This window comes from Anolis carolinensis, unplaced genomic scaffold (genome assembly GCF_035594765.1).
Source record: "Anolis carolinensis isolate JA03-04 unplaced genomic scaffold, rAnoCar3.1.pri scaffold_7, whole genome shotgun sequence".
NCBI classification, from domain to species: Eukaryota; Metazoa; Chordata; class Lepidosauria; order Squamata; family Dactyloidae; genus Anolis; species Anolis carolinensis.
The window spans coordinates 9,473,503-9,491,723 of NW_026943818.1; the positions used below are offsets into that span (position 1 = coordinate 9,473,503).

The 18,221-nt window shown below is 42.3% G+C and overlaps 1 protein-coding gene across 3 annotated transcripts in view; it reads right to left on the reverse strand.

Moving 5' to 3' along the window:
* Positions 1–240: 240 nt before the first annotated feature.
* mvb12b (multivesicular body subunit 12B) overlaps positions 241–18,221 on the reverse strand; it is a 101,559-nt gene continuing 83,578 nt past the window's right edge. For all 3 annotated transcript variants that reach the window (XM_062959847.1, XM_062959848.1, XM_062959846.1), the window contains exons 8-10: positions 14,638–14,693; positions 7,131–7,190; positions 241–4,996 (exon numbers count right to left, since the gene is read on the reverse strand). In XM_062959847.1, coding sequence (XP_062815917.1) covers positions 4,910–4,996; positions 7,131–7,190; positions 14,638–14,693 — 203 coding nt within the window. In that variant the 3' untranslated portion in view covers positions 241–4,909. The remainder of the gene's footprint in view (positions 4,997–7,130; positions 7,191–14,637; positions 14,694–18,221) is intronic.

Genomic DNA, 18,221 nt, shown 5'->3' on the forward strand with positions numbered 1-18,221 from the left:
AGCATATCTGTCTTGTTTGCTGTGTCATAATAAAATAATAATAATAATAACAACAACAACAACAACAATAACAATAATAATAATAATAATAATAATAATAATAATAATAATAATAATAATAATTGTTAGTTAGGAGATCCCTCGTAGATCGAGGATGATGGTCCTCCAATTGTGGGGTCTTGGGGGTGCACGAAACAAAAATCATGCCAGTAGAGGACAAAAGCTAAAGCACGAATGAAAGAGGTTAAAACTTTTAGTTTATTTAACAAATTATATTAAGAATACAGACTAACTTCTCGGACACAAACTTCCCTTTGGAAAAATACAAGGAAGGCCGTCTAAAATAAATACGAAAGATTAATATTAATAGGATGAATGAGTGAGTTAAATCCACGTTGAAGGTTTCATTACAAAGAAAATGCATAGCATCTTTTTTTAAAAATGCACACGCACACACAAACACAACACAACCAAAGATTCTCACTAAAGCATTGTTGTTGTTTTTTGGCCTGTATTTTCGGATGGCTCAAGACAGGTTCTTGTATGCATACGTTTCACATTACGTCGATCCGATGTGGTTTTGAACCGTTGGCGAAATGCACCCAACAAGTGAGAAGGCAAAGAGGCAGTGCCAAGTAGAAGCTTTAAATGGGTCATTGGTCCATTTTTGCCGAAATAGACCATTTTATCAACTGGAAAAGTGATGGATTTAGTTGTTTTCATCCTCTTTGAAGGACATAGTCATAGCTGTATCCATTGAAGTAGACAGTGAAGTGGTTCGAGTTGGATTAAAGAATTTGAAATATCCGGATACAATATCCTCTCTATCATACAACTCACTTACTCTCAGTCTGGCCTACCTCGTTTGGCTGTTGTAAGGATAAGGTGGGAAGTAGGAGGAAATTCATCCAAGCTTGAGATCATTGGAGGAAGGCAGGAGATCATGAATCCATCACAATCAATGGCAAATATTTTTCCCGATATCCAACGTGTTAAGATTCCCTAAGTCCTCCAGGATGACAATACAAACGTGGTCTGGTCACTGTGTTACAACACTGTTTTGTGTCTAAAATACATCAATACATTTTGGAAAATTGAAATCGATCTGAAGCCTGAAATACCACCTTCAGCCACTAGGTGTCAGAACCTTAAATTCTTCAAACAACGAGAGAAAGACGACGGACGGGATTTCTAGTTCCCAAGGAGGATTCGGAGAAAGTGAGGCATTCTCTTTCATGGGATACTATACCCCTGAGGGCTGACTGTATTTTTCTTTCTGACTAGCATCTGCTCCTGTCTTCGAGTGGAATATACACAGTTTTCTGCACGCACACACACATACACACATATACATGTACGTAACACAACATCTTTCCAAACTAACTCCTAAATACCTCTCTGGCATGCTACTTTTCTATCTGCAGGTTTTGCTTGTTCGTTTACGGGGGTCTATTGACTTGTTTTATGAGCTCAGCCAACCTTGGAAGGTTGGTGGGCTCCACAAACACGTGCAATAGTGTTTTCGCATTCAGAGAGCAGTGTGCAAAAGTTCACGGCACATGCGCACTTGCATTAGAACGTGACGAAGGCCACTTCAGTTTTCATCTACTCGCTCCTGGTTGACCACACAATGGCTACTTTAAGGTGGAGAAAATAGCAAAAAGGAACCAGGGCAGAATATCTTGAATCATGTCCGTAGTTTGTCCATATAGCCAAGTGCAATGGTTCTCAACCTATGGGTCTCGATAATTTGGACTTCAACTCCCAGAAATCCAAACAGATGGTAAACTGGATGGGATTTCTGGGAGTTGTAGGCCAAAACACCTGGGGACACAGAGGTTGAGAACCACTGGTCTAGTGTTATCCTGTTCCAGTTCATAATGGTTCCCAACAGTCTCAAATGGAGAAGAAATCAGCAGTTGATGGGAATCCAACCTATAATTTTCTACATTCAAAACACTTGCTTGTCCAGTTATGAAGAACCATCGCGAGCATCTGAAGCTGCTGTACACCAAACTGGTCTACTTCATATACACATGCTTTCTATTGTTTACCTGGATTGGTTCTCAAGCATTTCCTACCCAACCTTTTCCATTTGAGATTCCAAGGATGGAAGTGGAGAACTTCTCTAGGCAAAGTGAGTGCTCTATCATCTTCCCATTAGTACAGAACCAGAAATATGGAAATGATAACCATAATTTCTCCTAGGACACTCCCAAATCAGTATTGATCCAGGACTGTATGAAGATGGCTCTGAACCAGTCATGAACATCAACTCTCTGCTGGGCCACCCAGGACACTCCCAAGTCAGTATTGATCCCGTCCTCTGTATGAAGATGACTCTGAGCCAGTCATGGACATCAACTCTCTGCTGGGCCAGTAAGGACACTCCCAAGTCCTTATTAATCCAGGAACAGGACTATATGAAGATGACTCTGAACCAGTCATGAACATCAACTCTCTGCTGGGCCACCAAGGACACTCCCAAGTCAGTATTGATCCCGTCCTCTGTATGAAGATGGCTCTGAACCAGTCATGAACATCAACTCTCTGCTGGGCCACCAAGGACACTCCCAAGTCAGTATTGATCTCGTCCTCTGTATGAAGATGACTCTGAACCAGTCATGAACATCAACTCTCTGCTGGGCCACCAAGGACACTCCCAAGTCAGTATTGATCTCGTCCTCTGTATGAAGATGGCTCTGAACCAGTCATGAACATCAACTCTCTACTGGGCCACCAAGGACACTCCCAAGTCAGTATTGATCTCATCCTCTGTATGAAGATGGCTCTGAACCAGTCATGAACATCAACTCTCTACTGGGCCACCAAGGACACTCCCAAGTCAGTATTGATCTCATCCTCTGTATGAAGATGGCTCTGAACCAGTCATGGACATCAACTCTCTGCTGGGCCACCAAAGACACTCCCAAGTCAGTATTGATCTTGTCCTCTGTATGAAGATGGCTCTGAACCAGTCATGAACATCAACTCTCTACTGGGCCACCAAGGACACTCCCAAGTCAGTATTGATCTCATCCTCTGTATGAAGATGGCTCTGAACTAGTCATGAACATCAACTATCTACTGGGCCACCAAGGACACTCCCAAGTCAGTATTGATCCAGGAACAGGAGTGTATGAAGACGACTCCGAACCATTCCTGAACATCAACAATCTCCTGGGCCACCATTTGGAAATTGTCCGAGCAAATAATTAGTTGTCTGTATTGTTCTGCATATCAACACCAATAGCTTCTCTTTCTGGGGGTAAAATACTATTTTAAAATCAGGTTTACATTCTGGAAGGTACAAAACAGATCTTTCTTTCTTACCATGCATTAACCACCGATGGAGAGGCTTAGATGGACACAACAAACAGCCCCAAACAATCCACCAAAGCAACTATCTCATTTCTTTTTTAAATAATCAGCTTGGTTGCCTTTTAACACAGTTAGAAATGATCAATATTTACAAGGTACACAGTTGAACCTCTGCACGTGGGTTTTGGGGGAGAAAGGAATATCCATGTCCCTCTTAGCTGCCACGTTTTGCCCGACAGAAGATATTCTGCCCCTGAAATGGCACAAGAGATCACACAGGCTTTCAGGGGGCACAAAATATAACACCGATGTCAGGAAGGGAACGCCACGAAAGCATGCATTTGGGGCTTGGAAGAACTGTCAAAACCACAAAAAACATGCTGGAGCATGAAGCTTGGCGAACCTTCGAACCGGAACCAACCCCATGGTGAAATGACGTCTTAAGTTTCTTTCGAGAAGGCTTCTGGAGGCACATGTGGTGGATGGTTTTGTCATAAGCCACCAAATTGAGCAGAGAGGAGGACCCAACAAGCATTGGGTTGTTGTTTTTTTCTGGTTAGTTGCCATGTTCAAGTATTTCTGGGTTTGGAAAGCCTTGAGTATATGGTCGTTGGGCTGGTTTGGATTGCAGAAAAGCACCACCAAATGTATCTTCTGCTTCCAAAGTGATCATCTGGGTCGATCTCTGTTCAAAAATGCTCATGGAAATAAGAAGAGATTTGGATCTGATTATTCTGCATGGGGAATTGGGTACACAGCCCAAGGCTAGTGTAAAACGAGGCTTTTCATGAACCCAAACAGACCACGAAAGGTCTTGGGTGTATCATAATTGAAGATTGTGTAATTTTCTTGGTAGAGAAGGCAAAAGTCAACGGCAAGTGGTGGGCATCCCAAGGCAGAGCTGGTCAACTGAATGCCCAAGAGAGTCTTATTTATTTTGGTTCGATCCGGATCGAAACACCAACCTAGACAGAGATATCAATGAGTTCAGGGTACGTGATATGAAGTTTTTGGAGGCCAAGTTGTCTATCTGGAAGATAGCACAATATGGGGGTTTCCGAGACGATGTGGAGAAGATTTCAATGTTGGATTTTGGGAACTATTCAGAACAGATGAAGTTATTTTTTTGGAAGGAGAAGATGAAAAAAGGGATGGTGGGTTGGCAGGTCATACCTTGAAGTCTACTTATGGTGAGGAAACGGTTCCGGAGAAGCTCAAGGCAGCTGATGAAAAGAGATGGATGCGTAACTGGTCCACCTCGGTGTAGATTAATTCAATTAGGACGAAAAAGTGTTTCCAGAAGCAGTCAATGGATGAAAAACCTAAGGACAGTCCGGTCAACTTCTCCAACACAACCACAGGTACATAAAAAAAAACACAAGAGAAAATCGATCCAGTTATATGGTACAAAATGTCAGAGTTAAGAGGTGGGGAGGGAAAAATGTGTCCCTTTTGCTGGTAGGAGATCCAGTAACACTGTTTGAGTCAAGGGCCGGGGGATTGGGGAGAAGGTTTCGTGTCGGGGAGGGGAATCGTTTCCCCTCTCAGTAGTATGTGTGCGCATCGTCTCCCAAGCGGGCAAAGGAGCTCAGGATTGTGGGAGCTGTTGGCACCGGGTCGGGCTCGGCGGGAGGCGAGCGGCAGCACTTTGCTCTGTCCTGAAGCTGTAGTCGTACTGAAAGGAGAGGGGGATAGACAAAGAGAGAAAGAGAAAGACATTGGTTGGAGCAGGTTCACAAGTGATGGCCCAATGGCACAACTAGAGGAACACCAAGTTTGGGGATGGAGAAAATGGCAGCTCTCAGCTTTGGAAACATATCTTTTGAACCACAATTTCTAGAATTGTGGTTAAAAAGGGTTATACATATATATACACTGACCTCATGTCTAAGTCAACATCTTGTCCAAGTCAACATCTTATCCAAACCAACCTCTTGTCCAAGTCAACTCATGTCCAAGTCAACCTCTTGTCCAAGTCAACCTCATGTCCAAGTCAACCTCTTGTCCAAGTCAACTCATGTCCAAGTCAACTCATGTCCAAGTCAACCTCATATCTAAGTCAACCTCATGTCCAAGTCAACCTCATGTCTAAGTCAACCTCATGTCCAAGTCAACCTCATGTCTAAGTCAACCTCATGTCCAAGTCAACCTCATGTCCAAGTCAACCTCATGTCTAAGTCAACCTCATGTCTAAGTCAACCTCTTGTCTAAGTCAACTTCTTGTCTAAGCCAACCTCATGTCTAAGTGAACCTCTTGTCCAAGTCAACTCATGTCCAAGTCAACCTCTTGTCCAAGTCAACTCATGTCCAAGTCAACCTCATATCTAAGTCAACCTCATATCTAAGTCAACCTCATGTCCAAGTCAACCTCATGTCTAAGTCAACCTCATGTCTAAGCCAACCTCTTGTCCAAGTCAACTCATGTCCAAGTCAACTCATGTCCAAGTCAACCTCATGTCTAAGTCAACCTCATGTCCAAGCCAACCTCATGTCTAAGTCAACCTCTTGTACATGTCAACCACTTGTACACGTCAACCACTTGTACAAGTCAACCACTTGTACAAGTCAACCTCATGTCTAAGTCAACCTCATGTCTAAGTCAACCTCATGTCCAAGCCAACCTCATGTCTAAGTCAACCTCTTGTACATGTCAACCACTTGTACACGTCAACCACTTGTACACATCAACCACTTGTACACTTCAAGCACTTGTACAAGTCAACCTCATGTCTAAGTCAACCTCTTGTCAATCTCTCGTCTAAATCAACTTCTTGTATAAGTCAACCTCTTAAATAAGTTAACACATATAAATTGACCTCTTGTCTAAAAAGTTGACTTCATGTGTAAGTCGACCACTGGGTCAGAGATTTCTCTTCAGGGCCCGAGTTTGTGGAACAAAAGGAGGAAAATAGTCTCACTGATCACTCTATCTGCCATGAAACCAATAGTCAAAAAGCTGGCATCAAATATATATATAGGGTCATACTGCCACCTTGTGGCCAAATTGAAAGAGTACCACGCAGCATTTACGGATAACAGGGATTGATAAGCTAGTGGGTTCGCATTGCTGAGTGAACCAGAGTTGTAGACTAATGCTCAAACTACCATTTCATAGGGTTGCTGTGAGATTTCCGGGCTGTATAGCCATGTTCCAGAAGCATTCTCTCCTGATGTTTCACCCACATCTATGGCAGGCATCCTCAGAGGTTGTGAAGGTTGTTGGAAACTAGGCAAGTGAAGCTGCACAGCCATTTGATGCAAATCAAGGTGGCCAACTGCAATATTAACACTTGCCTCTAACAGACAAGAGTTCTTGTTCTTGCCACCCTGGACGCCATTCCACAGATATATAAACCCCACTCGCCTAGTTTACAACAGACCTCACAACCTCTGAGGATGCCTGCCACAGATGTGGGCGAAACGTCAGGAGAGAATGCTTCTGGAACATGGCCATACGGCGTGGAAAGCTCACAGCAACCCAATATATGATGTAGTTTGGGGCTTTTTCGTTTGTATGCAGTCCACATTCCTACCGCTAGATGACACTGCAGGACTGCAAAACAAAGCCCAACTTCTCTCCACTTTCTCTCCCTTTAGTTAACTGTAAGTTAGGAGATAAGGCAAAGTTAAGAGGCCGAGGGACTTAGAATGTTAGAACGGCATTTTCTGGCTAAGTAACTAAGAAACAGTCTTGCCTTAGCAGGAAAGGTGTACAGCAGGCATGGGCCAACTTCGGCCCTCCAGGTGTTTTGGACTTCAACTCCCACAATTCCCAACAGCCGGCAAAAGACCTTTGAAACACAACTTACCTCCTTTTCGATTTCGGCCAAGGATTTAATTGTGATCCCTAGGAGATCGACCGGCTTCACCTAGGAGGAAAAGTCCAAAGTGGTCAATGGGAAAATGGGCTTCGGGGAAGAAGAACTCGCTGGTTTAGCTATCCAAGGACATCTATTTTAGAGCTAAATACTCAAAGAAAATATTTTTGGATATTTTCTAATACACAATATTACACATAAGCAGCAAACTGGCCTGGCTCAACGCAATGGCATTCTGGGTATCATAGTTTGACTATGTTTTACTTAAGAGTGTTGGTGCCTCTCCAAATTTCTAGGACTCCATAGCCTTTTGACATAGTCTTATGCTATCTATATATATAAAAGAGTGATGGCATCGCGGCGACCCACAAAACAACAAAACTACAGGCCCCCCAATCTCGAAATTTGACAACACAACCCATCATCCACGCCTCTAGGTTGATACAACAAAAAGAAAAGAAAAATAAAGTCCTAATTAGAGGGAGAGGAATAATTGTTTTTATCCAATTGCTGCCAGTTAGAAGGCTAAGCTTCTCCAACTTGGTCTCCTAGCAACCCAATAAAAAATAATAATAAACACTAAAAAATAATTAAAAGCACTAAAAATTAATACAATAAAATACTATAATAACAGAAAATAACTAAAAATAATACAAGAAAATAATAAAATATAATAAATAAAAAGATAACTTACAATAAAATTAATTAAAAAATACAAATAACGTCAAATAAAAATTACACAACAATTTTTAACCAATACCACCACCACTTTGCCACAGCAACGCGTGACCGGGCACAGCTAGTCTATATATATAAAAGGGTAATGAAATTTCAGCCTAGAACAAAACAGCAAAACTACACATCCCAGAAACACTAAACTTGGCAGCAGAACCCCACATCCATGCCTCTACGTTCATACAACAAAAAGAAAAGAAAAATAAAGTCCTAATTAGAGGGAGAGGAATAATTGTTTTTATCCAATTACTGCCAGTTAGAAAGCTAAGCTCTGCCCACTTGGTCTCCTAGCAACCCACTCACCCCAGGGGACAGGCAGAGTTAGGTCTCACTTGGGCCTCTTCCACACTGCCTATAAAATACAGATTATCTGATTTCCCATACCACCATACTTCACCACAGCAATGCGTGGCCGGGCACAGCTAGTACTAATAATATAATATATTGTATATACATATAATATTGATAATAATATTATAATGTCATACAATATAATAATAACAATACACTATTATAATTACATGTAATATTACTAATCATATTGCAATCTAGTGTAATAGTACAATATCTATAAATATATAAATGTAATATGCATAATTAGGACCGAGTTAACAACAAAACCACTGGGCCAAATCTCACTAAATATGGCCACAATATTAATCACTTTCCAAGGAGTGACCTTGCAGCTTCAAAGCCGGGCTGCTTCATACCTAGTGGACTCCATTGTTGACCAACTTGAATACCATCGAATAGCCTTGCAGCTTCAAAGCCTGGCTGCTTCATACCTAGGGGACTCTCTTTGTTGGCCAACTTGAATACCACTGAATAGCCTTGCAGCTTCAAAGCCTGACTGCTGCATACCTTGGGGACTCCATTGTTGGCCAACTTGAATACCATTGAATACCCTTGCAGCTTCAAAGCCTGGCTGCTTCCTACCTAGGGGACTCCATTGCTGACCAACTTGAATACCATCGAATAGCCTTGCAGCTTCAAAGCCTGGCTGCTTCATACCTAGGGGACTCCTTTGTTGGCCAACTTGAATACCACTGAATAACCTTGCAGCTTCAAAGCCTGACTGCTGCATACCTTGGGGACTCCATTGTTGGCCAACTTGAATACCATTGAATACCCTTGCAGCTTCAAAGCCTGGCTGCTTCCTACCTAGGGGACTCCATTGCTGACCAACTTGAATACCATTGAATAGCCTTGCAGCTTCAAAGCCTGGATGCTGCATACCTAGGGGACTCCATTGTTGGCCAACTTGAATACCATTGAATAGCCTTGCAGCTTCAAAGCCTGGCTGCTGCATACCTAGGGGACTCCATTGTTGGCCAACCTGAATACCATTGAATAGCCTTGCAGCTTCAAAGCCTGGCTGCTTCCTACCTAGGGGACTCCTTTGTTGGCCAACTTGAATACCATTGAATAGCCTTGCAGCTTCAAAGCCTGGCTGCTTCCTACCTAGGGGACTCCATTGTTACCCAACTTGAATACCATTGAATAGCCTTGCAGCTTCAAAGCCTGGCTGCTTCCTACCTAGGGGACTCCTTTGTTGGCCAACTTGAATACTATTGAATAGCCTTGTAGCTCCAAAGCCTGGCTGCTTCATACCTATGGGAATCCTTTCTAAGCCACCTTGAATGCCACGAAGAAAACACCACTTAGGACTATGCCACAGCAACACGTGGCCGGGAACCGCTAGTCTATATATATAAAAGGGTAATGAAATTTCGGCCTAGGACAAAACAACAAAACTACACATCCCAGAAACACTAAACTTGCACAACCCCTCATCCATGCCTCTATGTTCATACAACAAAAAGGAAAGAAAAATAAAGTCCTAATTAGAGGGAGAGGAATAATTGTTTTTATCCAATTGCTGCCTGTTAGAAGGCTAAGCTCCGCCCACTTGGTCTCCTAGCAACCCACTCAGCCCAGGGGACAGGCCGAGTTAGGCCTCATTTAGGTCTCTTCCACACTGCCTGTAAAATACAGATTATTTTAACTGGATTATATGGCAGTGTAGACTCAAGGCCCTTCCACACAGCTATATAACCCATTTATTTATGTCTGGGGAAAACCTTTACCCTTGACCTTAACTACCACCAATTCCTCCATACTTTATTTCCCATTAAACCAAACTTCGCCACAGCAACGCGTGGCCAGGCACAGCTAGTAGTAATATATAATGCTTATATTGTGCTATGCGAATAATATAATATATTGTATATAAATATAACTTGTAAGCCGCCCTGAGTCTCCTTTGGGGTGAGAAGGGCAGGATATAAATGTTGCTAATAAGTAAATAATAAACTGCATTACGTCTATAGTGCAGACGCATCCCAAAAGATCAGACCGCCGGCGGCAAGTAGCTAGCAATGGATATGAGACAAGCTCTCCTTGAAAAGGTGAATCCCAGGGTTCTTACGTCGGCAAGAGTATTTTAAGACTCTTAGGGGGGATTAGGAAGGCCATAATCTCTCCTGGTATTCAGCCAAGCTGATGCGGAATTCTCTCCAGACGCCCCGGGAAAGCTTTGCCGACTTTCCGCGACTGCTCTGTCCAAGGAAAATCAATGTTGGTTCCCTGAAACTTTGGCCCTAACCCAAGAGATAATTATTGGTGATATTCTACTACATCTATATATATAAAAGAGTGATGGCATCACGGCGACCCACAAGACAACAAAACTACAGGCCCCCAACCTCAAAATTTGACAACACAACCCATCATCCACGCCTCTAGGTTGATACAACAAAAAGAAAAGAAAAATAAAGTCCTAATTTGAGAAAGAGGAATAATTGCTTTTATCCAATTGCTGCCAGTTAGAAGGCTAAACTCCACCAACTTGGTCTCCTAGCAACCCAATTAAAAATAATAAAAAACACTAAAAAATAATTAAAAGCACTAAAAAACAGAAAATAACTAAAAATAATACAAGAAAATAATAAAATATAATAAGTACCCCTGGGGTGAGTGGGTTGCTAGGAGACCAAGTGGGCAGAGCTTAGCCTTCTAACTGGCAGCAATTGGATAAAAACAATTATTCTTCTCCCTCTAATTAGGACTTTATTTTTCTTTTCTTTTTGTTGTATCAACCCAGAGGCGTGGATGAGGGGTTGTGCTGTCAATTTTTGAGGTTGTGGGGTGTTTCGTTTTGTTGTTTTGTCCGCTGCCGTGATGCCATCACTCTTTTATATATATAGATAGATGATGTTGGTGGTGGACCTGGCCAAGTCTAAGCCCCTCCAAGGTCACTTCCTTCTCGGGACGAAAACCGGCCTGAGCCGTGCCAGCCTTCCAACTGTCCTGGCAGGCGTGTCCCTCTCAAGCCAGGCGGGGACAGCGTGGAGCCAAGATGGAAGAGGTTCTCCTCCCGGCCTCGCTCCTGCCGCCCGGACTCCAGCCGCGGTCCATCTGCTGCCTCATTAGGACATAACGACCTCTCAACTTCCTAGCGCGGAATTGGTAAACAGGGCTGGCGCAGGCTCCCTCTCCGCGGCAGCTGGAGGCCGGCCAGCATTGCCATGGAAACTGGGGGGGGGGGGGGGGGGGGGCGGCACGTTGAACCTCGTGAAGTTACTTTTCTACTCATTCTAGTAGGAAGAAATACACAATTTGGCAGCAGATGAATGTCTCCCAGAAATAGCAGCTTTCATTGTGGGCGGATAAATAAAAATCCGCTCTGCTGTTTTTGGGGTGCACCTAGGTAAAGGTTTTCCCGGCTGTGGGTTTGGTGCTCATCTCTGTTTCTAAGCCAACGAGCCGGCGTTGTCCATAGACACCTCCAAGGTCATGTGGCCACAGGCATGACTGCATGGAGCACCGTTACCTTCCCTCTGGAGCAGTACCTATTGATCTACTCACATTGGCATGTTTTCGAACTGCTAGGTTGGCAGAAGCTGGGGCTAATAGCGGGAGCTCACCCCACCCCACCGATTTGAACCACCAACCTAGCTGGGGCTAACACCTCCAAGGTCATGTGGCCACAGGCATGACTGCATGGAGCGCCATTACCTTCCCACCGAAGCAGTACCTATTTATCTACTCACATTTGCATGTTTCTACACCTCCAAGGTCATGTAGCCAGCATGACTGCATGGAGCGCCGTTATCTTCCCACCAAAGCAGTACCTATTGATCTACTCACATTTGCATGTTTCGACACCTCCAAGGTCATGTAGCCAGCATGACTGCATGGAGCGCCGTTACCTTCCCACCAAAGAAGAAGTACCTATTGATCTACTCACATTTGCATATTTCTACACCTCCAAGGTCATGTAGCCAGCATGACTGAATGGAGCGCCGTTACCTTCCCACCAAAGCAGTACCTATTGATCTACTCACATTTGCATGTTTCGACACCTCCAAGATCATGTGGCTGGCATGACTGCAAGGAGCACCATTATCATCCCACCAAAGAAGACGTACCTATTGATCTACTCACATTTGCATGTTTCTACACCTCCAAGATCATGTGGCTGGCATGACTGCATGGAGCACCATTATCATCCCACCAAAGAAGAAGTACCTATTGATCTACTCACATTTGCATGTTTCGACACCTCCAAGATCATGTGGCTGGCATGACTGCATGGAGCACCATTATCATCCCACCAAAGAAGAAGTACCTATTGGTCTACTCACATTTGCATGTTTCGACACCTCCAAGATCATGTAGCCAGCATGACTGCATGGAGCACCGTTACCTTCCCACCGAAGCGGTACCTATTGATCTACTCACATTTGCATGTTTCGACACCTCCAAGATCATGTGGCTGGCATGACTGCATGGAGCACCATTATCATCCCACCAAAGAAGACGTACCTATTGATCTACTCACATTTGCATGTTTCGACACCTCCAAGATCATGTGGCTGGCATGACTGCATGGAGCACCATTATCATCCCACCAAAGAAGAAGTACCTATTGGTCTACTCACATTTGCATGTTTCGACACCTCCAAGATCATGTGGCTGGCATGACTGCATGGAGCACCATTATCATCCCACCAAAGAAGACGTACCTATTGATCTACTCACATTTGCATGTTTCGACACCTCCAAGATCATGTGGCTGGCATGACTACATGGAGCACCATTATCATCCCACCAAAGAAGCAGTACCTATTGATCTACTCACATTTGCATGTTTCGACACCTCCAAGATCATGTGGCTGGCATGACTGCATGGAGCACCATTATCATCCCACCAAAGAAGCAGTACCTATTGATCTACTCACATTTTCATGTTTTCAAACTGCTAGGTTGGCAGAAGCTGGGGCTAGCAACAGGAGCTCATCCGTCCTGCAGATTCTGCTAGGTTGGCAGGAGTTGGGGATAACAACGGGAGCTCTCCCTGTCCTGCGGATTCTGCTAGGTTGGCAGGGGTTGGGGATAACAACGGGTGCTCTCCCTGTCCCGCGGATTCTGCTAGGATGGCAGGAGTTGGGGCTAACAACGGGTGCTCTCCCTGTCCCGCGGATTCTGCTAGGATGGCAGGAGTTGGGACTAACAACGGGTGCTCTCCCTGTCCCGCGGATTCTGCTAGGATGGCAGGAGTTGGGGCTAACAACGGGAGCTCTCCCTGTCCCGCGGATTCGAATCGCCGACCTTCTGGTCAGCAAGTTCTGCAACTTAGCAGTTTAATTCGCTGTGGCACCACAACAACACTTAAACTGCTATGAAATCATAGGACTTGCAGACTGGTGAGCTATGAAAAATCTTGGGTAGAGAAGGAGAAAAGTCTTATAATTCCTATACGTCTCGTGATTTCATAACCTTACGCCATAGCATTTAAAATGGTATCATTGAGCTAGGATTAAGGGCAGAGGAATCCTGGAATTTGTCATTTGGAGAGGGACACCCGCACTATTTGGTAAAGAAAGCCTAAGCTCTTGTAATGCTATGGCACCCATCCACATAGTAAATACTAGACATGTCCAAAAAATCGTTTTGAATCGTATATCGGAATTATTTCGGATTGTTCTCGCTTTTTGATACGCATTCCGAGACATTCTCACAGAGTAACCAGCAATGTAATTCGAACCATTGTTGGCCCATTCTCTAATTGTCTCTTAATGTTTTGTTATCCCCCCCCCAAATTTTTTTAAACGTATTTTTAAAATTTTTTAAAGTTTTTTTTTGTTTCTGCAACCTACTTTGAATGGGAGCTTAGCTCAGCCTAACATGGTTCTTTTTCTTAGCAAGGGAATTTCTAGTTTTCAAAGTATCTTTGCACTCCTTGCCAGGGCATTGCTTGGCGTGGTTGTCACGGGTCCATTTCTAATAGAAGGCATTGGGTTGAGGCTTGTGGGATTACATAGCCAGAGACACCATTGATTTCCAATGTCTTTCTTGCTTACAAATATAGCAAGGGAATTTCTAGTTTTCAAAGTATCCTTGCACAAATTTGATGAGGATAGCTCAAGAAATGAGTGCGGAAGAGCCCTGTAAAAGCCCCCCCCCTTTTTTTGGCGATTGCGCATGCGCGTCCGCCATTTTAGAAACATTTAGAATCATTACGAATTTTCGGAAATATCCGAAATTTTGGGGTGAAAAAAATCGGAAATACTTTCTATATCGAAGTGCCAGCGCCCCCTACTTTAGAAACGAGAATTGAAACATTTTTTTCATCGATCTGACATGCCTAGTAAATACACTCTTCGGTCCCTTTCAAAAGCCAATTTTGAATTTTTTCCAAACTGGAAGTGGTGAAGAAAGGAAAACAGCCCGAGGAGCCAAGGAACTGGACAAAACTCACCCCTTCGGAAGCACAGGCGAATTTCTCCGAGATCATAAAAGGCACGCCTTCCATGGCTGGAAACAAAAGGCAAAAGAAAAGGGTGAGATATGGTTGCTTCACATGCTTATTTCATCCTTATTTCACCCAATGTACATGGTATATCAGGTATTTGTGTCAAGTTTGGTCCAGATCCATCGGTGTTTGGGTTCACGGTGCTCTCTTGATGTAAGTGAACTACAACTCTCACCTTTTGCCACTCGACTCAGACTTTTACCTTAACTACCAGCAATTCCTCAATACTGTATTTCCCATACCACCATAATTTGCCACAGCAACGCGTGGCCGAGCACAGCTAGCATATATATATATATATATATATATAGTAGAGTCTCACTTATCCAAGCTAAATGGGCCGGCATAATATATTATATGACTATATTGCAATATTATTAGTAATTTTGCATGTAATATAAATATACAATTATAATAGTGAATTATAATAATTATTATTACATTGTATTACATCATAATATTATTATTAATATTGTAAGTTTATACAATATACTATAATATTAGTATAGTATAATATTATTATATATTATTATATAATATAATCCAGTTCAAAGCAGATACAGTAGAGTCTCACTTATCCAACATAAATGGGCCAGCAGAACGTTGGATAAGCTAATATCTTGGATAAGGAGGGATTAAGGAAAAGCCTATTAAACATCAAATTAGGTTATGATTTTACAAATTAAGGACCAAAACATCATGTTATACAACAAATTTGACAGAAAAAGTAGTTCGATACGCAGTAATGTTATGTTGTAATTACTGTATTTACGAATTTAGCACCAAAATATCACGATATATAGAAAACATTGACTACAAAAATGGCTTGGATTATCCAGAGGCTTGGATAAGCGAGGCTTGGATAAGTGAGACTCTACTGTATATATACACACACACACACATATGTAATGTGCATAATTCCCATGGAGTAAACAACAAAACCACTGGACCAAATCACATCAAATTTGGCCACAAAAGACATAGTCATCCAATCAATCTGCATGCGTCAGCGTGTCAGCAAAAATGGTTAGGCGTGTCAGTGCTGACACGCGTGTCATAGGTTGGCCATCACTGATATAGGATAATACCGCCATGGCTAAGATCCATTAGCGGACCCAAGTGTGTTGAGTAAAATTTATAGACTTACACAGTAGAGTCTCACTTATCCAAGCCTCGCTTATCCAAGCCTCTGGATAATCCAAGCCATTTTTGTAGTCAATGTTTTCAATATATTGTGATACTTTGGTGCTAAATTCATAAATACAGTAATTACTACTTAGCATTACTGCATATTGAACTACTTTTTCTGTCAAATTTGTTGTATAACATGATGTTTTGGTGCCGGCCCGTTTAGCTTGGATAAGTGAGACTACTGCAGGGGTCCTCAAACTTTTAAAGCAGAGGGCCGGTCCACCATCCTTCAGACTGTTGAGGGGCCAAATTATCATTTGAAAAAAAAAAAATCCTATGCACACTGCACATATCTTATTTGTAGTGCAAAATAACAACAAGGACAATGAAAGACCAATACAATATTTAAAAATAAAAATATTTTTAACCAACATAAACCTATCATGATTTCAATAGGAAGTGTGGGCCTGCTTCTGGCCAATGAGATAGTCAGGTTCATTAGGATTGTTGTTGTTGTGTGTCTTCAAGTCATTTCAGACTTTGGGCAAGCCCAAGTCCAAAATTATATATTTATTCATTTACTGCATTTATTTACTACATTTATATCCCACCCTTCTCACCCCGAAGGGGACTCAGAGCAGCTGTATGTACATACAATATATTATATTATTAGCATAGCACAATATTAGCATTATATATTACTATATTGAACTATACCACTATACTGTAATATTACTGTATACGTAATATATAACATATAATTAATATTATTATATGGTATTATTATTAATATAATATTGTATAAAATGATAATATTATTATCAATATCATATGTATATACAATGTATTATACTAGCTGTGTCTGGCTTCCAAAAATCGTCTTGGCGAGGAACAAAAAAGCTGCTTGAATCGCAAGATGTTCTCTTCTCTTCGCAATCGGAGGGACGCAAAGGTTTTCAGGAAGTTTTACGGAACAGTCGAAACCTCCTTGAGCCACTCCTTATAGGAATTCACTAGCTGTGCCCAGCCACACGTTGCTGTGGCAAAGTGGTGGTGGTATTGGTTAAAAATTGTTGTGTAATTTTTATTTGACGTTATTTGTATTTTTTAATTAATTTTATTGTAAGTTATCTTTTTATTTATTATATTTTATTATTTTCTTGTATTATTTTTAGTTATTTTCTGTTATTATAGTATTTTATTATATTAATCTTTTAGTGTTTTTAATTATTTTTTAGTGTTTTTTTTATTATTTTTTATTGGGTTGCTAGGAGACCAAGTTGGAGGAGCTTAGCCTTCTAACTGCCAGCAATTGGATAAAAGTCATTATTCCTCTCCCTCTAATTAGGACTTTATTTTTCTTTTTGTTGTATCAACCTAGAGGCGTGGATGATAGGTTGTGTTGTCAAATTTCGAGGTTGGGGGGCCTGTAGTTTTGTTGTTTTGGTGGTCGCCGTGATGCCATCACTCTTTTATATATATAGATTATTAAAACTGATATAAAAAGATTATATTATAAATGATGGCAGGGGCCAGGTAAATGACCTTGGAGGGCCGCATCCGGCCCCCGGGCCTTAGTTTGGGGACCCCTGCTCTACTGTATATGAGTTTACAGAGTATGTAAAAAAAAAGAGATAGAGATTTGAAACCCTTGCCCCGGGAGGCTTTCCTGGTGACCTCAAATTACCCCATAGCAGACTTAGCTACCCTAACGGATTATAAGTTGGGCATAAAACAGGAAAGTGTGAGAAAAGAGAGCATGAATTCCTACACTGAAATGGAGGGAGGGATATGGAATTGCAGAGGCACCAAATGGGGAGGGGAAAATGTCCAGGAAATGGAAAGACGTGCCAAAAAAACGCCTCGCCGCTGCAGCGTGGGTGCTCTCAAGTAAACGAGCCTCCGCAGAGCTGTAATTAAGCAGGCCTGTAATTAAGTCGATGCCCTTTATCGGGATGATTGTGCCTTTTTAAATAATAAAGAAAAGCTCATACCCCATCATGGCAAGATGCACAATGCAGCCTGTTATTAATGCCGCACTGTCAGAAGAGAAAGCGAGCGCACGGTGGCAAGGTATCAGCCGCATCGAAACCTGCCTTTGGAAGATTATTTATAAAATCTCTATTGGGAGGGAGGAGAGTTCAGGGGAGGGGAAAAGAAGATCGGCGGCATGTTGGGGAATGGCAGAGAAAGATATACAGTGAACTTTACATGTTGGCTGTGAAAAAAATAACCTGTTTCCCTGAAAATAAGACATCCTCAAAAAATAAGACCTAGTAGAAGTTTTGCTGAATTGCTAACTGTAAGGCCTCCCCCGAAAGTAAGACCTAGAGAAGTTTCTGTTTGGAAGCAAGCCCGCCAAACAGAACACCAGAGCATGCAGGATTGGTAAATGTACA